This window comes from Melozone crissalis, unplaced genomic scaffold (assembly GCF_028551555.1).
Source record: "Melozone crissalis strain CALT ecotype California unplaced genomic scaffold, PUWL_Pcris_2 ptg000013l_1, whole genome shotgun sequence".
NCBI lineage: Eukaryota > Metazoa > Chordata > Aves > Passeriformes > Passerellidae > Melozone > Melozone crissalis.
This window is the reverse complement of record NW_026535791.1, coordinates 52,218,272-52,244,811: the sequence shown is the minus strand read 5'-3', so window position 1 is coordinate 52,244,811 and position 26,540 is coordinate 52,218,272. Positions and strand designations below refer to the sequence as shown.

Sequence of the window (26,540 nt, the reverse complement as noted above, 5' to 3'; positions counted from 1 at the left end):
CTTTATATCTATGTTAACCCCTCTCCCTAGATATGGTCTCCAAGTGTCATTTGTAGCAGAAAGCCTAGATTTTGCTATGTCTGCTTATCAGAGCAGCATATGAAAACCATTGATGTCTAATGTTCTGGCCACTGGATTTCATTTAGACACTCAGATCACACAGATCTGTCTAATGCTGCACTACTAAAAACATTATAAAACTAAATAAGATACAGTAAAACATAATCTAAATCTGCGCTGATCTGTCCTGACATGCTGAGCATTAGGAAAACATATTTTGTCTTTGATCACATGCTGTTATGACACTTACCAGCTCAGATATGAAACAATTATATTCTGCAAATCCATACATGAGTAAATAAAAAAAGCTGTTAATTGCTAAAATCCTCTAACCTCTAAAAGGATATATTGTTTTTGTTGTGTCCAGTTCTGTTCTTATTGAGGGCATTGAGGTACCTATAGCCTATAGGAATATTTAAAAGATGGAGCAGAACACATCTCATGATTTCTCCAGGGTTTGTGGCATGTTTTGTTAACACTCCTAGAGTTTTGTTAATCACCTGGCACCAGCTATACAAAGCCTCTTTCAGTACTGCTAGTTTAACTGTTGAAATACATTCAGTGTCAAATCACCTGGGCATCCACTTCATGGTTAAAGTTTGCCTTCCACTATGTAAAATCCAATGACTCTGAAGTGTTTCTCTGTTAGTTTTTGATGCAGAAATGCACAGTATGAGAATACCAAGAACGGTAGGGGAAGCACTTGTTTCAGTCAAGAGAGTGTTTCTGAAAGCAGGGACAGATAAAAAATGGAGCTGGAATAGCTGTCCGGTGAAAGAGGGAAAACATCTCTGATTAGTGTTTCTGAGGACCTTGTTCAGTTTCTGGAAATAGTTATACATCAGGATAGCCTCTGTGATTAGGAGACTAAACTCATTGGCCTAAGAGTCATATGTGCTTCCTAGTCAGGTAACAAGAAGCGACAACACATTGCAGTGTTTCAAGTGTGCACCACGAAAAGGGTAGCAAGTCTTAGAGCTTAAAGGGAAGAGCCAAGTATTTGGGTCTAAGTTTTATTGGCAGATGGGACTTGAACAGCTGAGCAGCAGTTTGGCACCATTCTTAGGACAGAATTTTTTCTTCAACGTGACATGTTGTTTTTCAGTATAAAATGAACAACACAGGCTGAGAAGGTTAAAACTGAGGAAGTGGAGAAACTTTTTGTAATTTTCAATGCCAAATAATACAGTGTAAACCACAGTACACTGAAGAAGACTCAAGTGGAGAACCACTGCTACAGATGATTCTTTTTCTTTTCTTTTTTTTTTTTTTGGTAATACTTTAATAAATGTTGAGTTCTTAGCTGAGGAAAGAAAGCAAATGAAATAAAGTTCTCATCACCTCTTTTATTTCAGCTCTTTTTTTGAAAAGAGGGAAATATTTTTCTTTCCTCAGCTAATTCTTTAACTGACAACATAAAGAAGAAAATTTGACTCTGTTATGCTTCATTTGAAAGATGTAGAAGTGGCATAGAAAATGCCCAACAACAGTTTCCATGTTATTACTCCCAGGTTATTAACAGTCTGATAGAAGTATCCTATGCAGTTAAAAGAAAAATTTCCTCTTCACAACATTTCACTGGGAAAACAGAAATAAAATGAGAGAAATAAAGAGATACTGGCACACAGTCAGAGGAAACTATACCTACTTCTTCTAGTGGTATCTCTCATTACAGATTGAAGTAGATTATTTAATTCATTCTTTTAATCACAGTACCTCTTTATTCCTTCACTTGTTAATACTTTAAGAGGCTACACCATTTCCTGCCCTTCTGCTTTGTAATTTAGAACAAAGGTAAAGCAGCACTACATCTCTCGAGGTAACAAGAGGAACTTGCCCCGTGGGTTTTCATCCAAGTCACCCCTCAGATAAGCCAGGTCCAAATGGGCTACCCTGGTTTGGGGGAAACTGAGGAGCCCTGTGTAGCTGTGGCAGTGTATACAGCACTGTCTGTCCTGTGCTCAAAGGTCTCCGGATGCAAGTCAATCCAGAGATATGTGATGGGCAGAAGTGTCAGCCCAGCGCTGTGCTCAAGCAAACAAACTCTGCGGAAAGGCAGACATGGGATCAAGCTAACACAGCTATGCAATCCCCGTCTGGAGCTGCCCTGCAGACACAGCCACTGGGCTCCAGCCACCCACCAGACATGCCCAAAGGCACTGGAAGCAAGGACAGCCGTGTGACATTTTTGTTTGCACTGGCACAAGAAACAGTTCTGTTTTGCTGATGGCAGCTGAGGGCCCACCAAGGCTGTGGCACTCTCTGTTACTAAACTCCCTGCCTCCTCTACTGCCTGTGCTTCCTGCATACCTCAGTGAGCCTTGGCCTAGCATTGCTTTCCCTCCCATGCTGCTGACCCTCATTTTTTCTTCATTTCTTGTTAATCAGCATTTACTCCAATTAGTTTGTGATATAACTTGTCAGGCATTATAGTTCAAGCACATGAAAGATCAAAAGTAAATAAAGGAAATACTGACACTGGCAGCAGACCCAGCATGCTCTCCCAATACAAACACTCAGCGCCTGAAGACAAACAGTGAACAAGTCATGACAGCACATGGGTATTATTTCTGTAAGCTAACAGTTTGTTTTTCTGCATCATAAAGTTGAATGCAGTCCATCAACTTTTCTAGAATTCTTCATTTTTCTGCTGGAAGTTAAACAAGGCCCTAATTCATCTGCAAAAATTTATCCTCCATTTGCTGCCAAGTGGTAAAAGCAATAGTTAATTTATTACCAGCTCCAACAGAAGGCATTTAAAAAGTTCTGCTTTTTCACGTGTGTCACTCATGGGATTTTCAGTCTTCTGGGCTCCTTCTTTCTCCTGTTTTGGAGACAGCCGTCAGCAAAGTCCACTTGTCCATCAAGTTTATTCACCAGTAAGACTGTGATGGTCTATTCCTCGCTTTGTTAAACCATAGCAAATAAGAAACATCAGTTTCAACTTCAAAAAAATTGTCTTGTTTAATAAACAGAATCTCAGTGCTCTCTTCTTCCTGCATGACGCTGCTTGACAAGAGAAACTGAGAGAGAATCCCAACTGAGAAGGATGGCACTGGACAGAGATAATAGGGGAGGAAAGAAGACTGGAAGTTTCATTGCACCTACAGCTGTCCTTTCAGCAAGAACTATGGGTACGCTATGGCAGTACACTTTGTATACCAGGAAGCAGAAGCTGGGGCAAAAAGGATAATCATAGGATAATAGAACAGGTTGAGTTGGAAGGGACCTTAAAGATCATCTTTCTACCACTTTACTCAGAGTGCCATAAAACCTGGCCTTAAAATCATAGAACAGAATCATTGAATCAGCAAGTTTGACAAAGACCTCCAAGATCATCAAGTCCAACCTTTGACTGAACACCACCACGCCAACTAAACCATAGCACTAAGTGCCATGTCTAGTCATTTCCTGAAGACTTCCCAGACTCTATCACCTCCCCAGGCAGCCTGTTCCAATGTTCGTCATGTTCAGCAAGGTGTTGACCAACACCCCCAGGCCCTTTTTCACTGGGTAGCTTTCCAGCCACTCTGCCCCCAGCCTGTAGTGCTGCATGGAGTTGTTGTGCCTTGAACACTTCCAGGGACTGAGTGTTCAACGACTTCTTTGGGCAACCTGTTCCAGTGCATCATCACCCTCACAGTGAAGAATTTCTTCCTAATATCCAATCTGAATCTACTCTCTCTCAGCTTAAAACTATTAAGAGCAGCTAAACCATATTTAAGAAAACAAAAACAAAAAAAACAAAAACAAAGAGGAAAACTTGAAGGCAAGGAGGAGATAAATTGTCTGAAGAAAGGTATAGAGAAGAGCCATTGCAAAGGGCAGGAACATACTGGCACTGCAGCTGCAAAGAGAGGAACAGATAACTGGCTCCTAGAAAACCCAAAACTTCATTTCCGAGAGAGCAGTCACGCTACAATAGTTTGCCAAAACCATGCCTTGTTGTTGGCTCTTACTGAAAGCTGAAGGTAACTTCTCAGCCTGTGAGCTAAGTGACCACAAGGACAGTAGTAGTGATGGAATTTTCCCTCAAACACTGCCAATCTGAACAAAGTGAAGGTATTTCACAATTAGGGAATTTCAGTGAAAATAAGAAAGACAGTTCTCTCTAATTGTACCATTTCCTCAAACTTTCATGCTTGACTTACCCTTAGCTGCCTCCCAGTCCTGCCAAAAAGCCTGTCATTTGCTGCTACCTACAACAAACAGGTTCTTGTTCATGTGAACAGCCTTTTACCTTCAGACTAATTTTCAGAAATGACTGTATCACAAACTCATTTGGTGCTCCCTACTGTTCAAGTATTTCTACTTGGTTTTCCTAGTTCCTTTGGAATATTTTCCTACCACTTCGTAAACTCTGTGTAAACAGCAGGTACCACAGCTGAAATGGCAAATATCAGTGACATGGATGATTTCCTTCACCATTCATGCGCTCTGCCTGTCCCTAAACAGTGTAAAAACTTGGAACAGTTTGTAAAGATGTTTTCCAACCATTTACTGTATCAGATGCTGGTAAACCTAGCATCAGAGAAATTATACTGCTGCAGCAGCTGTCTATCTAGATACCAGTAAATGCCTTCCCTTGAAATATAACTGAAACCTCAAAGTAAAAAACTAAAAGATACTGTGACCACAGGGCTGTCCATGCACATGTAGCATCTATGAGTTCCATATCACAAACAATATTTACTACTAACTCCCTAAGTACTATACATCAGTTAAAAATATCCTGTCCTTAATACTTTTCATTCTCACAGTTTATATTTAAGAAATGGTAAACTTTGCAATAAATTAAAAATATATATTAGAGCTGGATGTGCTTTGTTACTAAAGTAGTGTGGTTTTTACCCTGCAAACTGTTGATGCATTTACTGTTAATACAGAGTTGATAAAATAATATGGGTTGGTATTGGCTTTGCTCGGCTGAAAAAATTATGCTGAAGATAGTGAACATCATGTTAGTGTTTTTGTTCTAAATATCTGCAATATTTATTCTGGCATTTATTTAAATGTAGCTTATATGTTGCTGTGTTTTAAATTTGTGACCAAAGCAGTGTGGAAAACACAAGGATGCTTTATCTTACTGCTGATCAAGGCTGGTGTGGTGCTGGGGTGTTTTCTGCTTCTCACACTATCCTGCCAAGAGAGCAGGCTGGCAATGCACAAGGAGCTGGCAGGAGACACAGCTGGGACTGCTCCTTATGTGAGTCCCCAGCTGATCCAAGGGATATCCACCATATGGTGTCATGCTCAGCATGTGAAGCTGGGGCAGCTTTACAAAGCGGGGATGTTTGGAGTTACAGCATTTGCCTTCACAAGTCACTTTTGTTCATGACGACACCCAGCTTTCCTGGAGGTGGCAGAACCTGTCTCCCCATGGGCAGTAGTGAATGAATTCCTTGTTTTGCTTTTGTTGTGCTTCACCTATCCAACTGTCTTCATCTCAACCCCTGATTTTTCAAACTTTTCCCCTTCCAATTCCCTCCCCCACATCAAACTGGGTTAGTGAGGGAGACTTACTCGAGTAAGTTAGCTGTGTGGAGCTAAGCTGCCAACATGACATAAACGACAACATACCACAACACAAAAAAAGATTCTGCAGGTAAAAGCATGGATAATGAGCTTTTATTTTGAAAGTGAAACTTTATTAATGCATTTAGAAGATATGACTTGTCCAGATTCTGACAACAGCTTATTGCAAACAGCTGAAGAGGTTTGCCCACCAACCCTTTTGATAATCACACCACTCACATGTTTCAAAGTTAAAAATGGTTAATTGATTAGGATTCTGACTATTTCTTTTAATTTGGTGATGATCCACTGGCCACAATTTTACAGCCTTGAACATAATGCCATTCCCTATATTTACTTACCTTGGAGATGGAATTTGAAAGCTCCATACCAAAACTCAGAGGCATTCTTATGACTCAGGAGGCATCCATGCTCATTTCTGCAACTTGAAAGTCTCCATTTCTTGGCTTTTTAGAACAGATGAAGGAAGTGGCCACATTGGCTATCTATGGAACAGAAAACTGTGCATATCCAAAAATCACACAGCAGAACCAATAAGATATTAGTGCATGGTCTTCTGAATCATGCATTTGATTCATGGACTAGACATAGGTTTACTTTTGTGTACTGAAAAAATTGCTAATACTAGAGAGAAGTTGAGAAGAGGAATGTCAATTATTTAATGACTTTAAACTAAAGTTTGCTTCTCTGGTGGATTTTAAAAGGCAATTAATGACCAGGTCTATGTTCAGTCTGGGTAATTACTGGTTCCCGTCTTTTCCTCTATTGTTGTCATTTCCCCTCTATTTCAATTCTGAGATTTTCTGTTCACATGCATTTATTGGAGCGTCTGTCCTTGAGTATGATTACAGAGACCAAATTCCCACACACAGACAGGATACAAGTCTCTGCAGCAGAATTGTGCCAGTATGAAGTATAAGGATTAATGTCAGGTTGGTTATTTGTTGTGATGGGATCTATAACAAAGAATCTTTAAGGCTGGGAAAGATCTCAAGATCATCGAGTCTGACCATTAACCCTGAACTGCCACGCCCAACACTAAACTGTATCCTTAAGCACCATATCACTATGGGAAGAGAAAGAAACCCAAACTGCTGGGTCCAGTTAGGAATTATGCGCTGAACTCCTGTGTGTATACGTGTGTGCGAACGCACAAGATGCGTAGCTGCACGTCTGAGAGCTTCAACAGTGCTGGATGCACCCAGATCCCAGAGACAAACTTTCCGTAAACTTCAGAAACCGCAACTGCCGCGACCCCTGTCCGCCGGCTCCGCAGCCTATTTCAGCCACCCCCGCCCCGGGCCCGCCCGCAGCCGCCCCCAGCCCGGCGGTGCCGCCCACCCCGCAAGAGGAGCCGCTGCGCCGCGCCCTCCCCCAGCACAGCGCCCGGCGCGGGGAGGCGGGCGGAGCGCGGCGCCCCGGCACCCGCATCCCCGCTCCCCATGCGGCGGCGGGCGGCGGGACGCTGCCGCCGCGGGGAGAGCTGCGCGCCCAGGCAGCCCGTCCGTGGCCGCGGGGCCGCCCGCATCGCCCGCCCGCCCGCTGGCCCACGGAGCTCTCGCAGCGACGCGCTGCGCTCCCGCCGGGGCTGAGCGCTTGCGGCGTACCGACTGTCGGCGGGTCGTGCGGCACCCGGAGAAGGGGCGCGCTCGGAAACAATAGCGGTCAATACAAACCAGCACCCGGCGGTGCCTGCCCGGCTGCCGCGCATCGCTTATGCTCGTTCGGGGGGACCCAGCCGCGGCGGCGGATCCCGCAGGATGACGGGTGATGAGGAGTCCTAAGTCGGCGTCGAGGCGGGCCACCGCAGGCAGCGATGAGGCTCGGCGAGCCGGTGCCGGAGGGGAGGCCGGGGTCCAGGTGACCGCCGGCCCCGCGCCGCCCGCCGCCCGCAGCCGCCCGGAGCATCGGGAGCGGCGGGCAGCGCCTGCCGAGAGCGCCTCGCCCAGCCTCAGGTAAGGAGCGGCGCACGCCGCCGCTGCCGGAGCGCGGTCGGGTGTGGGCGGGTTGGGTTTGGGGTTCCCCGGCAGGGCTACGCGGGAACGGGGAAGCGGCTGGGACGTCGGGCGTCCCGCAGCCGGTGCCGCCGTGTGTCGGCGCTCGCCCTCAGCCCGGGCGCTCCCGTTGCCCGGTCCGGCGGGGATATTCTTCCTTAATGGGAAGCATCTGTCCTCCGGTACGGCAGAAGGAAACACGGAGGCGAGGGGGACTACGGCTCCCCGCAGCCCCCTCCGCCCAGCCGCTGCTGGCGCACGGCCCGGGCCGCGCAACACCGGCCGCACCCGCCCGCCCCGCCGGGAGCCGTGAGGGCAGAACCGCCGCTCGGGGCTCCGCCCGCGCCCCGCCTCCCGGGGCGGGGCCGCAGCCCATTGGCCGGCACGCTATGGAGGCAGCCAATGGCGATGGGGGGCTGAGCGCGCCCCCGTGCGGCGGGGCGGGGCGGCGCGGTGCGAGTGCCGCGGCAGATCCCGGAGGAGCGGGGCCGGCCATGCCTCTGTCCGGCACGGGCAGGGCACGGTGAGTCCCGCCCGCCCGCCCGCCCTTCCCAGCCCCTCACGAGGCGCTGCATCCCCCTCTTCACCTCAGTGAGCATCCCTGAAAGGGACAAAAGGAATCTGAATGAGTAGGAGTGTTTTGTAGAAGGATTTTCATTAAGGAGAATATAAGGGAAACAGCACCTGAAAATTCTTAAACAAATTACAAGCTATTTGTCTTGTAAAGAATGCTAAACATCCCATTAACTTGACCACAGATATTTGGGAAAACTCTTCATCCAACGAGCCTCTCCTTTGAACTGTAATAGTTTGCACATGGTAATCTTAGGGAAAAACTGTGCATCTTGTTGCTTGCAGATCTGAGAAAATTATACTACAAGCAAATAACTAATGGAACTAATAATACCTGGTACAAGTGAATTGTTATTGTCACAGTGTTGTACAAAAGCAGGAATATTAAATGTCTGTTACTAATAGCAGCCTGCGTTCTTGTATGACTTTAATTTGAAAAGCTTTCAAATTCTTCTGTTGATAGGAATAAGAATAGAAGTGTTTTAATGTCACTTGTCCAGAGTTAGGGGGCTTAATTGGTAATAAGACATGACATAAATGATTTGATTTTCAGAAATTACTAGTGCTCCAAGTCAGTAACACCTGTGTTTTCTTGTCTGTGCTTCTTTAAATGACTCTCCATGGTTGTAGCCATTCAGACTTTGACACACAGTTCCAAAAATATGAACTTGAGTATTGGTAGACATACTATAAACTTTTCCTCTGAGGTCTGTGCTTATGCTTTTAAACAAATTGTGTAGTTTTATCATTTCTGATTGGTCATAATACCTGTTTGGTTTAGATTGCAGTGTTAGAATATATCCAACATCACAGAGCAACCCATGGCAAAGGATGACAGAGTCTAGATCTATGGCCAACCAATTCTTTCTTTCACTTTCTATCACAATCATTCCCCATATCTATTACGAATGAGAGTCTTTGAGCCACATTTTACCCTACCAAAAGTTAATAATGTGTCTAAATATTAGGCAGCTACGTGATGTGAGTTTGCTAATTTGGGACCTAATGAAGCTCAGTTGTACTATTTCTAGTCATCTGATGTGGTACATAACTGATATTATTCATCTTCAAGTGATTATGGCTTGTTTTTTTTTTTTTTCTTTCATTGACTGTAGAGGGAGCCCTGGCAATTTGCTTGAGCTAGATATGTCCCTAAAAGTTTTCTAGTTTTTCTGTGAGATGAGTACTATTCTTGGTGTTCAGAATAAAAATAAACCTTATAAAACCTATTACCATAGGGAAATAGCATAACTTTTTTAGAATAGGTATTTAGTAGAAGTGAGTAATGGGGGTAAAATTGACACTGAAATAGAAGACGACATGGAATAAAGAAAATGGCTTTCCAACTGAACTTGGCCTTGGTTGTCTAAAGACTTTCTAGACAATGCAGGTAATCACTTTGTATAGAAAGGGTTTAAAACATATAAAGAGTGCATAAAACTTTTAAAAAATAATAATTTATTCTCTCTTTTCCTCCTGCCCCCCAACAACGCAGGAGTTGCCAGGCGAGGGGAGGCGCCAAGATGGGGGAGCGGGCGTTGGCCGGGGCGCTGTCCGCGGTGCTGCTGCTGGGGCTGGCGCTGCCACGGGGCGCCCTGGGCTGCCCCCAGCCCTGCGCCTGCTACCTCCCCACCGAGGTCCACTGCACCTTCCGCTCCCTGGCAGCCGTGCCAGCACGGATCCCCAAACACGTGGAAAGGATCAACTTCGGGTTCGTACGGCAGCTCGGGGCAAACGGTTTTGTGCTCTCAGTGCGGGGGCCTGGGATGCTTCGCGCAGCTGGGGCAAACCAGGATCTCTGCGTGTACTTCTCAGGTAGAATCACAGAGATGGATGCTTACCCATCGGTGCTGAATTTCAAACCCTACAGCTGCTGGCATGGAGGAATTAGCTTAGCCTTTTTGTTTCAAACAAAAGTTACTATTATTTTCAAATAAATCTTTATATCACGGTGTGAGTTCTTTTTTGGCACATAGAACATTTAGTCTTTTAGAGTGTATTAAGAAAAATATTTAATTAAATGTATTATGAGATTTCTACAGAATATGGAATTTTATACCTGATTTAAAAAAACCAAAAACACAGTAGGAGTAAAATTCTATGATGTAACCCAGGAGCATTTTGGAGAACAATGAGATACAGCATATCTTAAATGAATACAGTGGAAAGAGATTTGATCCATTGCCTTTGGAGTTGTGGTTTTGTTGCAGATTTTTTTAAGTGACTAAGCGCAGTATAAGCATATTTTGGGAAGAGATTGCTCAGGCTCCAACTCACTGTCCTCTGCAAGGATATTGCCAACTCACATCTGTCAGATTTTGAGACAAGAAGGCAGGGACTATTGGTAGGCTTCATATCACAAAAGTACATGTTGGGTCATTGTGTGAGAGGGAACAGTGCAAGACTTATAGTCCTCTTTGCTTGGTGTCACGGCTGCCCCACTACCCATGATGAACTCACCCTGACAACCTCATGGCCTGCAGCCTAAGCTGCAACTAACTGATCATGCAATGACTGGCAATAGTGATCTATTGGTTAGAGTTTTTTTTTTTTGCTTCTCTATAGTTAAAATTTTTATCCACCAACATTTTATCCACCTAAAGCCTAATTTTATTCTCAAAATGCTCTTGTGCTCATTAAAGCTACATTAAAGAAATATGTACTCAGATCCCTCAATTGCTTTTGAAAATGGGATGTTGGCTTCTAAGTTACTAAGGCGTTTGGGCTGTTTTTTTAGTAAAGTACATTTGATAAACTGCCAGCATAAAAAACATTTCTTCCCTTTGTATTTCATCACTACAAATGACGTTTTCTGAGTTATGTCCTTTCCCAGGACGAAACTGTCTTAACTGTCTGTTGTTACACTTTCACTTTGAAAGAGTACCTTTATCATATTACTGTTTTAAGTGCTATACATTTAGAGAGTGAAGATTTTTTTTCTAACCGTTAATTATTCAGGAAAATTTTTTATTTAGATGAGTTAATATTTTTTTTCGAAGGACTGATTTTGAAATAAGGAATTTTAATAAGATGTTTGCTATAAGCTTAGTGGATCTGCAGAAGGACTAAAAATATTAATACAGTATTTTAAAATTTCAGCAAATTAAGGATCTTTAGATAGATAACATAGTGAAGATCCAGAAGTATTTTCTCCATATTCAAAGTATGTTAATTTCATGCTGTGTCTTCTCTTGCTTTCTAGAAAATACAAGAAATTGGAAAAAAATCTCTAAAATTCTATGCTTAGTTTTAAGACTTCATACCTAGATTAGATACTACATTTAATTTTCTGTATACATATGAAAAACACAAATGTAGAGCTAGGCCACCAAATGTAACTCTTCCAAACGGGTAAATAAAGCCTGATTTGTTTGTCCAAAGCAAAACTGATTCATTTTCAAAGAGTAGATTTTTCTGTGTTCCTTATCTAAGAGGAGTTTCAAGGCTCAAATGATGGAATTGGAAGGTCAATTCCTAGATCTTCTGTATTTAGTTAATGTAGCCAATTACATGTAGCAGTAAGTGAAGCAGGATGTGACTTACTGCTTCTTGTGCTGTTTGGGAGATAACCCATTTTTAATGTTTACTCTCCAAATCTCTATGTATTTATTTTTAAATGCGGCTTTGGCAGCACTGCAGCTTGTGTAGTTTGCCAGGCTCCATAGCATCATGGTTTGACCACAGGCCATTAACTTATTTCCATTCTATAAACTGAGCTGCATGGAAAAATATACTGACAACTATTAGAACTTAAACGCCTATTTATTACTTTTACTCCTAATTTATGGCTAAAGTGTCACAAAGTGAATGAAAGAAATCGTAGTGTAAACATCAGCTAAGTATGCTTGGGCCTTGTAAGAGTCTTTCAGTAACTTCTGGCCTTTTGACAATGCGTTAAAGCCCCTCCAGTTTTTCCTGAAAGTTAGATTATACTAATTTTACATTTTCAGTCCGTGACAGTCGTATAAATTGTAACTGCATGTGTGATTTTTTTCCCCAGGTTCAATAGTATACAGTCTATATATGAAAACTCCTTTGCAGGACTTACAAAATTGGAATTGCTCATGATACATGGAAATGATATTCAGAATATTCCTAATGGTGCTTTGAAAGATCTTGTGTCTCTACAGGTAATGCTTATGTTTTCCTAAATTTCAAAACTAACTTAAATGAAAAATTGAAAATAAAACTAAATGTTCTTTATAGTGCCTTTTTAGGATTAGCATACATCTTCCCCCAAAATACATTGGATATCTCTTAACTATGCCTTCGTCTAACTTGATAATGCCAACTAACACTCAGTTTTATTCTGCCTCTGACCAACATATCATTTTTCAGTGGTGCAAAAGATCTGAATGTGGGAGGAAAAAAATTGCTTGATTGCTATTCTATTTGGATTTAGACAATAAAAAGAATCTCTGGTTCTTTTTTTTTTAATTGATGTTTGTTTTGTTTTTTATTTAGGTTTTCAAAATTAGTTACAATAAATTGAAAGCCATAACTGGCCAAACTCTTCAAGGACTTCCAAGCTTAATGAGACTGCACATGGACCACAACAGAATTGAGTTTATTCATCCAAATGCTTTTAATGGTTTAACCTCTCTAAGACTTGTGCACCTGGAAGGAAATTTGCTCCAGCAGCTTCACCCCAACACCTTTTCAACATTTATGGTCCTTGATTACTTCAAATTGTCAACAGTAAGACATCTCTACCTATCTGAAAATGCTCTTAGGACCTTGCCTGCCGAGATGTTTCAAGGCATGCCACTGCTGGAAAATCTTTACCTTCATGGAAATCCATGGGACTGCGACTGCAGTTTGAAGTGGCTCCTTGAATGGAATGAAGTTTCTGGAGGTAAGAGCATAGGCTACCAGTGTTTATTGAACTCCTAATGTTGATTTTTTTTTCTTCCTGTTCTGTGTGTTGATGGTTTTGTTATTTCCTAAGTGTTATTACCTACATGATGTCTAAGTGCAGTATTAATTCATGTTACTGTTCAATAAATATGTGTGTTTAAAAAACACTGTAAAAAGCAAGGTTTTCTTTCATTAGATAAAAATATGTATTTAACAGCAAAGAAATTAGCCGTTACATTTGGGATGTTGGAAGTGGTAGTGAAGTTTATAACTGGAAAGGGGTTATAACTTTTTACTGCATTTTCTTGCACAGCAGTGTACCTTTGGTAAGGGCTGCCAATTGTCCTCAGCCAACAAAGCTGCTGACTGTATCCTCTCATGGAAGGCAGTAATATTGGATTTGAACTTGTTTGTCCAAGGAAGGAAGGAAATCAGGTTACCAAATTCCTGATTAAGCCCTCTAATTTTGAATCTATGAACATCAAGGTTGTAATATGCATTCTTCATGTCCATCTGTATTTCTTCATTGACCACAACTTCATTTTATGATGGAGCAAATATATATTAAGTATTTTTGCATGCTTACAATGTATTTATTTTCTACCATGTATTTTTTTCATAAAATAGCTTGTCTATCTTTGTTCAGTCTTAGAGATGAGAAAAGTATCCCAATGTCTAGGCTAGAATGCTTCTGATTGCGTTCAGAAGCAAAAAAGAGAGCTTTATAATGCTTCTGTATCAGGAATACACTAAATGAGAAGGGGTTTGAGTGTCAATTTTTAGTTTGGGTATCTCAGTGCAGCAGAAGAGCTGGTGTTACACAAGAGCTTCTGCTAAATTATTAAAAGGGAATTGGCATTTAATTGTAATTGAAGATGTCTCAAATAAGTGATGGAGTCCCAAGGTTTATGTAATTATTTTGGAGCACATATAATGAATGATGATGGGTCTTGTAATCCTAGAATACATAATTCATTGCAATTTTGCACTTGACTGTAGGACAGTGCTTTTTAGGAATGTGTAATGCTTGAATAAGTAATGTAAGTCTTCCTGACTAAACAGATATTTGAGTCATCTGACTGAAATACTGTATTTCTCTAGCTTACATTTTAATATTGTTACATTCTGTTCTTGATTCAAATTGTGTGTGTATGTCTAATGGGTGTACTTAAGTTTTACTGTAAGTTATAATAATGATATATTAGCTGAACATTCCTTCCTTAGTGCAGTGTTGGCTTGCTAGTACTTTTATTCAGCTAGGTTACCTCTGTATGCTAAAACAGTAGCGATTTTTGGAGGGAGGAATAATTTATCCATGCCGTTTTTATGTATGACAGATTTTGTATCTGTATATGACTATAACATTAACTTCTTGGGGAATTCTGTCTAGAAAGAGTTATTAAATTTCTTCAGACTAGTGTAGCCACTGCCAAGTTGATTGTGGGCCAGTTTTTCCTTATCTTTGAAACATCCGGTTTGAATATGCAAGTGACAAACTGCATATATATATATATATATATATATATATATATATTTAATTTTTGACACCTTTTCCAGAAAATTGATTTTTCAGATTAGCAAAGCACATATTTTTCATTAAAATAATGATATTAAAATTTGACGTGTATTTCCCTTTCTCCTGACATTTTGCCGTATAACCCACTGGTAGATTGTTCATTCTTTCCAAGATCCCTCATTCTTCAGGATGATACTTATTCCTAGAATTACTGTAATACATTTTATTTACTATATGGTTTCAAACTGAACACCTAAGGTACATTTGACATTTAAGTGACCAGAACAATGTAATAAATTGTTACTTTGCAGACAACAGTCTGCATTGCCAGAAGAGAGGAGTCAAGACTGTAATTTCCTGGTCTAGCTCTCCTTCTCTGTTTTACCTTTTTTGTAATTTCCTGGTCTAGCTCTCCTTCTCTGTTTTACCTTTTATTACAAAGTTTGCAGTTGTTTCAGAGGTCAGGGAAGAAGTGGCACTTTATTTTTTTCCTGCTGATAAATAGCTTGTAAGTGCAAGAACTAGCCAGTCTGTTTTGGTAGCTACAGTAAAAAAAAAGAACAGCATTGGCAATTTTGTGTACTGCCAATGCTGTTCATCACTAGAGAAATAATAAAAAGCTTCCTGGATTATTTAATGAGGAAGTCCAGCATTTCTCTGGTAAATGCTCTATTTTTGAAAGCTGAATGGCCCCACGCCTCTTCATATTAGATCCACAAGTTAGGCTGTCACTACAAATGCAAACTTTTTGACACAGAGAGTAGTTTGTTGCTGATTTAAATGTTGCCCTGCACACTTTGGTTTCTATGCAAAGAAATCATGGTCAGATTGAGAATCGGGTGCCCATTCAGCTGTAAAACAAAGAGGTGCCATTCTATAAGTCTTGCCTTATAATCATAATGCAATCCTCAAATGCTCATGAAGTTTATTTCATACTTCTGAGAGTTGTCTAACTAGAACAGTTTTTCAGCTTATTTATGTTTTTTTTTCCTTTTTATTTTCTTTCTTCCTTCCTTTTTTTTTTCCAGGTGTTTTAAAATGCAAAAAGGACAAAGCCTATGAAGGGGGACAACTGTGTGCTAAGTGCAGCAGCCCAAAACAACTGCAGAAAGAAGATATTCAAAACTTGGAAGATATTTCCTGTAGGAAGCCTGTAATTCAGTCCTCACTGAGGCAAAATAGCAGCACTCAAAATGAGGAAGATGGTGACAGTTACGAACTCCCTCTGGAAGAACTTCAGTCCTCACCATGGAACATTACTCTAAATATGACTGATGAGCATGGCAACATAGTCCACCTGAACTGTGAAATCAAAAAACCAACAGGTTCTACCAAAATTCAGTGGAATCAAATCCAGACTCAGGAGATAGATATAAATGCCACAATTGCACTGGATTTTGAATGTCCAATGAATCGAGAAAACTATGAAAAACTATGGAAGCTTATAGCTTACTACAGTGAAGTACCTGTTAAGTTAGAGAGGGAACTTATGCTCAGAAAAGAGCCTAAAATAATCTATCAGTACAGGCAAGGCTCAGATTATGATGCTCTTTACTACACAGGTGTAAAAGCCCAAATACTTGCTGAGCCTTCTTGGGTGATGCAGCCTCTTATAAATATCCAATTGAACAGGCGTCAGAGTACAGGGAAAAAAGTGGTACTATCTTTTTTTACTGTGTTTTCTCAGACAATTCATACCAAAACCACCAGGCAGCAGAGAAACTGGGTAATGATAGAGCAAAATCAGAGCACAAGGACAGTACAGAGTGTGGTGGAAGGGTCAGAGTGTCAGCTGAGCTGCAGTGTGAAAGCTTCTGAGAGCCCCTCCATTCTGTGGCTTTTTCCAGATGGAACTAAACTGCAGGCACCTTTTAATGACAAAGAGAGTAGGTTTTCCATTCTCAGTAGTGGCCGACTAATAATCAAAGCAGTCAGTTACACTGATGGAGGTGTGTACCATTGCATTGCCCAAGTGAGAGATGATGTGGACATAATGCCTTACAGACTGGTTGTGCAGCCTGCAGCTATTCAGGTTGCTGATTCAGATGCAGTGAGAGTTGAAAAAAATGTTGGAGATCCAATAGCTTTGCCATGCAATGCAATTGCCATCCCAGACCCGCAATTGAGCTGGATTCTTCCAAACAGTCAGGTACTCAATGATTTATCAAACTCTTCAAAAGGCTATATGCTGCCCAATGGTACTTTGCTTATTCCAAGGAGCCATGTCACTGATAGTGGCTATTACAGATGTGTGGCTGTCAATCAGCAGGGATCAGATCAGATTGTTGTAAGGGTCACAGTAAATAAAATGGTGTCTGACAGGTCATTTAAACGAATCAAACTAAAGAAGCGCCCAGGCTCAAAAGGTTTGTCAAAAACAAGAGGGCGGGTCATAGATGATGAAGAGGGATCAGGGGCAGGAGGGGTGGAGGAGTTCCCACGAAGAAAGAACCGCCTAAAAGACTGGGAAATACCTTTTAAACAAAAAAGTGACCAAGTGCCAGAAGCTCAAATTAAAAAGGGGAAGAAGGGCAGAAGGAAAATGAAAATCTGGAAAAGTACTGATGGAACCCAAGACAGCAATGTTGCAGAAGGCCGGAGAGTATTTGAATCTCGAAGGAGAATTAATGTGGCAAGCAAACAGATTAATCCACAGCATTGGGCTGACATTTTGGCAAAGGTCCGTGGGAAGAATCTTCCTAGAACAACAGCTACAACTGTCTCTGCAACAACTTCACTGCCATCAGTCATGCAGGAGACTACTCCTGCCCCTTATCCCTTAGCCAGCCCTCCATCTTCAGAGACAGGAGCTGATGTGGTGGATTCCTCGGCTGATGCATCTCCTGTGGGTGAAGACGAGCAATTCTCAGTCACTGCTTCGCAGAAAACGGAAGTGTTTTCAGTCCAGCCTGTATTAATAAGGTCAGAAACGGAACCATTTTCCAACCACAGGGCTTTAGAAACACCTGCAAGTATGGACACTGTAGAAATTTCTTTGTCAGGTCCATATTTGACTCCTGTCTCTCCAACTCCACAACCACAAGGGGAGCAGCATCTTGATGTCAGGACAGATGATTCAATTGCTCTTACTGAAGAACCTCTAGCCAAAAAAATTGTGACAAACTTTCCTAATGTTCAGAACAGTTTATTCATAGTGGAAAATGTAGATAAAACTGCATCTTCTATATCTGAAGAAAATTCTGCTTTTGCTGAGCTACCACTTGATGCTACTCTCCTTGCTGAGTCTCAGACTGTGGATCTTCATAGCACCTTGGAGGAAAGCTTGAAGTTAAATGAAGGGGGCCCAATTAGTGTTGACACTGTAACTTCAGCACCTTCTCAGTTTGTTGAGATCCTCCCAACAGATTCTGTAGGCACTACTACTGCTCCTTCATCTACTTTTCCATTTGTTAGAGAAAAGAGCAATGATGCAAGATACCAGCGCAAAAAAATATCCACAAGTCGTACAAAAATGACAGACTTAAGTAACAGTTTTCTAGCTGTCACCCCTGTTAGGGTTCAGAGTGAAGAAGAACCTGAAACTCAGAGGAATACAGTGACTCAAGAAAGCATACCCAGCAGTTATGCAGACAATTCTCAGACAGAAGAACATAGAAACTTGGCTATTCCAAAACAAAATCCCATATTCATTTTGCATAGTGCTAATGCTCCTCATAAAACAGCAGAGGAGTTAGAAAAGGCTTCTTCCATGATTAGATTGACCACTGTGGCCACCACAACAACTCCATATAGAAAGACCATGCCTTCACTTATTACTCAGCATAGTAGAAAAAGGCCTTATGGGAGAAGGAGAAGGCCAAACAGAATCCGACAAAGACCAAAGCCTTTGCCCCATCCTGTTTTAACCACAGAGGCAATGCCTATAATTCCAAGGACACCTGAAATTGAAGCTGTTACCAAAACTTCTGCTGCAACTCTTAAAAGTCCTGATCTTAAAAACACCAAAATACAGGCTAGGAAAGAGGAGAGTATGGAATCCACTCCTTCCTTAATTCCTGATTCAGGTGTCACAGAGAAAATTACAAAAATCAGAGATGTGATCACAACTTCCTCTTTTGGGCCTACTGCTTCTCCACCTGGAGCCAAACATATGCCACACCCTACTAACCCTGAAACCTTGGAACTTCCAGTGACTGAGCCCATCACAGTTTTATCATCATATGCTGTACATGATGCGCTTCCCACGAAAGAATCAAGTGTATCTCTGAAACCAGAGCAAAGTGAAGTGCCAGCATACCACTCATTAGACAATGTCTCTGCGGAGAACGACATGAAAGCAGATTCTAAAACTGTGGATCATATGGCAGAACAATCAAGGACCACAACTTCTCCTGCATATAGAAATACTCAATACTCAATACTATCAACAAAACCAAAATCTCAAGAAGAGCCTAACCTATTTGACTTAGAAGTTGTGGTTAATGAAACAACTGCTGGAACATTCCAGGTGGCATATCCCACTATGAGTGACTTAAGTATTCCTGTTAGCACAGTCAAAGTTTATAAGGACCTGTCAGTTTCAAAGGAGCCATGGAAGCCCACAGTATCTGTAGAAACACCAGCAAAATCTGGGCCACCTCAGCAGTATGAGGTTATTACTTTATCCTCCTCTTTCAGCCCTGCAGAAACTCAGACTTTTCCAGTTAGAGAGACAAAGAAATCTGTTACTTCCCAGGCTGGGACAGTGCCATCTTCCTTGGACAGAAAGGAATCTATGTTACATGTGTTTTATCATTCAGAGATGACTGAAAAGCCTCCTACTACATCCACTGCTTTTATTCCATTTACAAAACTTGTCACTCTTCCCCCTTCAATTTCAAGCACTTCCCATCCTTCTTTTCATTATACAGCCAAGGAGAGTAATGCCTTTAATCGAGAAAGGTTCCCAGAAGCAAAACAAGTTGGAGCAGGTGGTGAAAAAATAGTGATGACCTCAAAACAGAATGTTCACCCTACTCCTTCCTCTAACCAGAACAGGATTAGCATACAGTCCAAAGAGCAGCAATTCAATGAGTTGTATAGCAACAAGTCAAACAACAGTTTACTGCTAAATCCAAGTCTTCCCCATCCACCTGCTGGAATGATACCAAGCATAAACCAAAGACTACCTGTTGTGCCTCCAAAGCACATTCCAGGAAGAGGCGCAATGAAGCTTCCTGTAACACAGGGCCCTCTTCGCTATTTTATAACACATCAACCTCTTCACTACACAAACAAGCCAGAGATAACAGCCTATGCAGCACAAACCATCCAGGACAGGAAAATTTCTGCTTCCCAGAGAGAATCAACTACCCCAACACAAGCCTCTCCATTTCACAAAACAAATCCATTAACTGAAAGCAAGTTCAGTAATCAGGGTCAGAACAGATACAATTTTAATTCAAGATTTTTTGGAAATAACCATGTTCCAGATAACAGAGGCACAGCTGGGAGACTCCCAAACCAAGGCATCCCCTATTACCCCAATTCCAGAATACCATTCCTTTTCAACAGAACAAGGATATTCCCTAACCTAAATATGCATCCTAAACCAGATGTTCCTAGTCAACCAGTGCCAAAAGAAACAAATGAGAAGAAGGTTGCTCAGGTCTTACCTACTGGGATTACAGTGCAGAAAGCTACAGCGATTCCAGTGCCTCCAATGCCACATGCCACAACGACCACATCACCACGGGTGATTTTAAAGATCACCCCTCCAGCCTTCCAGCGCACAAAACCACAAATAAGCACTACAGTTCATCCTTTTAAAAATGTCCATTATCGTCATCAAAAATTTCCATCTGTTCCTTACATGGGAGGCATTATGCCACGCAATTCGACTGTAATTCAGTCTTCCACTAATTTTAGAGTAAACGGAGAAAGACCTAAAATTATCACAAAAGCATCTCACACCATATCCATCCTTGCTGAAATGGATGCTTTTATCCCTTGTGATGCAGTTGGGGAACCCAAGCCTTTTATTACTTGGACAAAAGCCTCTACAGGTAAGACAGATATTGTGCATGATTTGTAGGGGTATTGCACAGAAGTGCAACATGATCACAGGAATACTTCAAAATACTGAAAAATGCTTCCTGCCACTTATAATCACTGTAGAGAAAATGATTAATTGCAACTAATCCTTACAAGTAATAATAGATCTACAGTGTTTCTTGTAGTAAAAGAAAACCTCTACCATTTAATGAGTTCATTTTTGAAGAGTAGTTTTTGGCTGTGAAAAGCAGCCAACTCTGCTTATTCATAGCAGTTAGAATTTATTGCAGCAATACTTTTGAGTATGGGTTTGTTAACATATCTACTTTAAATATTGATGTGTGTATCATCTCCATATGCAAAAGGAACAGAAAAGTTACATAAAGATTTAAGAAGGATCCTAAAACAAGGCCTTCAAAAATTTCCTTGCTGTGCATGTTTGCAAGATAGTGGTTAGTTCTGCCATAGAAACTAAGACTAATTTGTGCTATGGATAGAGTTAGAAGATATCATGTAGGCCCTCCAAAGTTGTAATTGGTGTTGAGTAAACCTAAAATCTCACTTAAGACTTCTTTATTGCAATAATTTACATTTTAAACCCTTTGACTTTATCTTTCTTTTTTTCCTCTCACTTTCACAGGAGCTCTAATGACAGCCAACAGCAAGTTACAAAGGTTTGAAGTCTGGAAAAATGGTACTCTCCTTATCCGGAATGCTCAGCTTCAGGATCGTGGACAGTATTTATGCACAGCTCAGAACGTGCATGGCGAAGATAAAATGATGGTTATGCTCACAATTGTAGCCCACCAGCCCAAAATTTTACTTTCCCGCTATCGAGATGTCACGGTATACTTTGGAGATACCATAGCAATGGAGTGTCAGGCTAGCGGGACTCCAAGCCCATTAATTTCATGGATTTTCCCAGACAGGAAGATTTTGCAGGCAGTCACAACCACAGAAAGCAGGATAATGCTTCATGAAAACCGAACCTTGTCTATCAAGCAAGCAACTTTTTCAGACCGAGGAGTTTACAAATGTGTAGCAAGCAATGCTGCAGGAGCTGACAGCATTGCAGTGAGGCTGCACATTGCAGCCTTACCCCCCATCATCCAGCAGGAAAAGCAAGAGAACATTTCCCTGCCCCTTGGTAGCAGTATTAACATCCACTGCACTGCCAAAGCAGCACCTGCTCCCAGCATCCGCTGGGTGGTCTTCGATGGCACCCAAATCCGACCTTCTCAGTTTGTCAATGGGAATTTATTTGTTTTTCCTAATGGGACTCTTTACATTCGCAACGTGTCCCCCAAGGACAGTGGGACCTACGAGTGCATTGCTGCCAACATGGTGGGAGCTGCCAGGAGAACAGTACAACTCCATGTGAAGAAGCACGCATCTAATGCTAGGATCACTGGGAGCTCTCCTCAGAGAACAGATGTAACATACGGTGGCATCCTGCATTTGGACTGTAGTGCTTCTGGTGACCCTTGGCCTCGGATATTATGGAGGTTGCCTTCCAAAAGGATGATTGATTCCCTTCACAGGTAAGGGAATCAACTATTTGAGGTGTTGCAGGTAAATTGCAGTTTGGATTAACTTAGAGAAAAGCCCACTCAGAGGTTTTGAATGATCCTCTCAATCCTTAAGAAGGAATTTCAAATTATATCAAAAAAATTAAGTCATATTTTAGCATAATTTTCTTCAAAGCGGTATTACTCTTGAAAAGTTATCTTCAAGATTTTAGGATAAGCTGCCACTGTTTGTCTTTTACAGCCACTTGTAAATGTAGCAAAAAGTCCAGATATACAGCTTGTGTACTGCTTGTTCCAATGTGCTTAGTCTGAATAAGATTGCACAGGTGCCTGCTTTGCTCTTCTCCTGGAGAAAAGGGATCGTTGAATTTTATCTCTTAGGCAAATCATTACACATAATAAATACAGGGCAAATAAATCAACTTATAATTACTTAAACACAATAATTTAAACGTCGTGTATAAACAAATGCTACTGCAAAATAAGGTCTGTGCAAACCTGGTTGTGTATAAATGCCTAAAACAATATGTTCTCCAATGTTTGCAATATCAAGTAAAATATCACTTCTACAATAACTGTCCTAACACTTGGTTGAAAACAAATTTCTGTGCTATAAATTATTCGTAACTCACCTTAGAGCACTATAAAGAGATGAGAAATGCATTGTAATTAAAATGCATAATTGGGAACAACTTTCTTCACAGCTGAACATAGTCATAATTTTTTTTTATATTGACAAAAATATTTTTAGGTAACCTGTATATTACAAAATATATAGCACAAAATCCAGATTGCATTTTATGCCTCATAGCGCTAACAAAAAAATACTGTGTTTCTTTTTAATTTTCCCTCATGATCTTTATGTGGACTGCTTTTCAAATACTAGAGATCTACTTCAGGAAGATAACTGGCTACTGAGGTAGTTGGTTTTGACCACGATACACCAATTCCATAGTGAAGTGGAAAGGAATAATAGCTTTTTTTAGCATACTGGAATTTTTTTTTCCTTGAAAAAAGAAAAGCTTAGCAACATTTGGCTTCTTTGTGACTTTTCTAAAAGTTTAATATTTATACCTAATGCCAGAGGAAGTTCCTCATCTTTATTTGTTTTCAGCTGAAGACTGAAGTACCGGACTCCATTATGGTCCATATAGGCTTGTGTGGATTATATAATTCAGAGGTCTCATATTTCAATGTTACAGAATAATGTACAAGTAGTCAGAAGAGTAAAAACCAGCATAATTTGTTATTTAGTGGTCAAAAACAGCATTAAAGTCATTAAATACAAGAAAATTACTTGGTTACAAGTGAGTAGACTTCTTTATCTTCTTTTTTTCCATTTGCTTTTTGGTGGTGAATATCCTGGAAATTTCTGACCATCTAATTATTTACCAGTAGCAATTTTCCTCTCCTATTCTTTTTTTTTTTCTTTTGATACTGTTGAGTTGTTATTCTCCCACAGATTTCTCTCAGTAGTTTATACCCAAAATCTGATTTTGTAGCTCATGTTAGGTTCTTTTTTTCTTTCCTTACAGCACTTTGGAAACTAGAATCAAAGTATTCAGCAATGGGACTTTGGTTGTTCATTCAGTTACAGACAAAGATGCAGGAGACTACTTGTGTGTGGCCCGCAATAAGATAGGGGATGACTACGTGCTCCTCAAAGTGAATGTGATGATGAAACCAGCAAAAATAGAACATAAGAATGAGAATAACCACAAGGTCAAGTATGGGGGGGACCTGAAAGTTGATTGTGTAGCCACAGGTCTGCCAAACCCAGAGATCTCCTGGGGTCTTCCAGATGGCAGCATGATCAATACTTTCATGCAGTCGGATGACAGCGGCAGCCGGACGAAGCGATACGTGGTCTTTGATAATGGAACCCTGTATTTCAATGATGTTGGACTGAGAGAGGAAGGAGACTACACCTGCTATGCTGAAAACCAGATTGGGAAGGATGAAATGAAAGTGCGGGTCAAAGTGGTGGCAGAGCCTGCAACCATCAGGAACAAAACATACATCAGTATTAACGTACCTTATGGCGATGTTGTCACAGTGGCATGTGAAGCCAAAGGAGAACCCACTCCCAAGGTGACCTGGCTTTCCCCAACCAACAGGCCTATTCCTGCCCTGTCTGACAAGTACCAGATATACAGAGATGGCACCCTCCTCATCCAAAAGGCCCAAAGGTCTGACAGTGGTAACTACACTTGTGTAGCACGGAACAGTGCTGGAGAAGATCGGAAGATGGTCTGGATCCATGTTGACGTTCAGCCTCCCAGAATCAATGGTCATCTCAGTGCAATAACATCTGTGCGGGAGACAGCCACCAGAGACAGCCGGAAACTTATTGACTGCAAAGCTGAGGGCATCCCTGCTCCTCGTGTCCTGTGGGCTTTTCCAGAAGGAGTAATCTTACCGGCTCCCTACTATGGGAACAGGATCACTGTGCATCGCAATGGAACGTTGGACATCAGAGGGGTGAGACAGACGGACGCCGTGCAGCTCGTGTGCATCGGGCGCAACGAAGGTGGGGAAGCGAGACTGCTTGTGCAGCTCCTCATCACAGACCATTTGGAGAAACCCTCCTTCAGAGACCCTGTCAGTGAAAGGATCACTGCCATTGCTGGGCACAGCATCAATCTGAACTGCTCAGTCCAGGGGAACCCCAAACCCAGCACGAGCTGGATCCTTCCCAATGGCTCTGAAGTGCTGAGTGGCAGTCGCCTGCACAGATTTTACCATAAGAGGGATGGGATCTTACACATCAGCAGCTTATCTGCTGGGGATGCTGGCACCTACCGCTGTACAGCCAGAAACCCAGGAGGGTATGTGGAACGAGTAGTCTTCCTGAAGGTGGGACTCAGGCCAGAAATCAGCAACCAGTACAACAACCTGGTGAGCATCATCAATGGAGAAACTCTGCAGCTTCACTGCATCACCCAGGCAAACCAGCGGGCGCAGATCTCCTGGACACTGCCCAATGGTATGGTTATGGATGCCCCCCAGGCCGTGGGTCGCTTTTCCCTGATGGAGAATGGGTCACTGACAGTGCGTGAGGCTTCTGTATTTGACAGGGGCACCTACCTGTGCAAAGTGTCAACAGACTATGGCACTTCTGTTATGACTGTGCCTGTCATTGTCATTGCCTATCCTCCTCGGATCACCAGTGAGCCAGCACCTGTCATCTATGCCAGACCTGGAAATTCAGTTAAACTGAACTGCATGGCCATTGGGATTCCTAAAGCAGAAATAACATGGGAGCTTCCAGATAAATCACATCTGACAACAGGAGCTCAATCCCGTCTGTATGGAAACAAATTCCTCCATCCTCAGGGGTCATTAGTTATCCAGCAGTCCACTCAAAGGGATGCAGGGTTCTATAAATGCACTGCTAAAAATATACTAGGCAGTGATTCTAAAACAACCTACATACACATATTCTAACATTAAAACAAGTGCCTTTGACTGGATACTCATGTTCAAGTCACTGCCAAACGAGTGCAATGAGGAGAGTACTGCTTGCAACAATGGCTAACAAGAGAAGAAAAAGGAATTAATCTGCATTTCTTTTGTACTCAGTATGGTAGTAAGTCTGGAACTGAGAAGACTAACATGTTGTAAAAGGTCTTAAAATTGTTAAGACAGTGTAATGTTTTTCATGCTATCCAATAGCATCTGAGACCCAAAGTACTCTATTGTCAATAGTCCAAAGCTATTTCTTGATCTAACAAGCACCTTAAAAGTACCAAAGAAGTATTAACTGTTCATAAGTGAGCTGCAGTGATAGCAGTACTTTAGTAAAACATAATTTTCTTTATACCCTGCAGCGCCTTTTCATAATCTAGGCTTATAGAATATGATTATTAACCTTTCTGTTCATGCTTCTATCAGCTCTTCAAAATCAAAGACTAAATTAGCAAATAAGAGTGATCTATTTTAATAAAAATACATGCAGAGATTAGCTGCCTTAACATATGAACATACATTTGCCAGCTACTAAGGATGCTATGGTCAATTAATTCATTATCTATTTTATATATATTTTTTAATCTGACTATGAGACTAGAAAGAGTAACAATGAAATTGGTCTCATTTTATAAATTATTGGTCTTTACAAGACTCTGATACATTACAGTGTTTTATAATATTAAGGTCAATATACTGTACATTTTATAATAAAAAAATAAAATATTTTCCAAAGAATGTATTAATTGGTTTTCTTTTTTTTTCTTTTCCTTTTGTTTTTTTTTTTTTTTTTCAGAAAATAAGGAACTCCAAGCAGTGGGAGTATGGAGTTAGGTTGAAAACCCTGAAGTAATGTAGTGTTATATGTACTTGCATTTGACCCAATTTCTATTTGATTCATTTATAGGTGTTTTAGGGACGACAAATTAATATAGTTGTTTATCTTTTTTAAAGTGATTTATTAATAGAAATTTATTAATATTTCAGCATATATTTGCAATGGTAATACTTTTT

General features: G+C 41.3%; 1 protein-coding gene across 1 annotated transcript; it reads left to right on the top strand.

Moving 5' to 3' along the window:
• The first annotated feature begins 9,670 nt into the window (after nucleotides 1-9,670).
• Nucleotides 9,671-26,168, top strand: MXRA5 (matrix remodeling associated 5). Its single transcript, XM_054271738.1, has 6 exons — nucleotides 9,671-9,873; nucleotides 12,163-12,292; nucleotides 12,627-13,017; nucleotides 15,564-20,540; nucleotides 21,170-22,070; nucleotides 23,594-26,168. Exons 1-6 carry the CDS (start codon nucleotides 9,686-9,688, stop codon nucleotides 25,503-25,505), a joined length of 8,499 nt encoding a protein of 2,832 aa, XP_054127713.1. The 5' UTR covers nucleotides 9,671-9,685; the 3' UTR covers nucleotides 25,506-26,168.
• The last annotated feature ends 372 nt before the right edge of the window (nucleotides 26,169-26,540 follow it).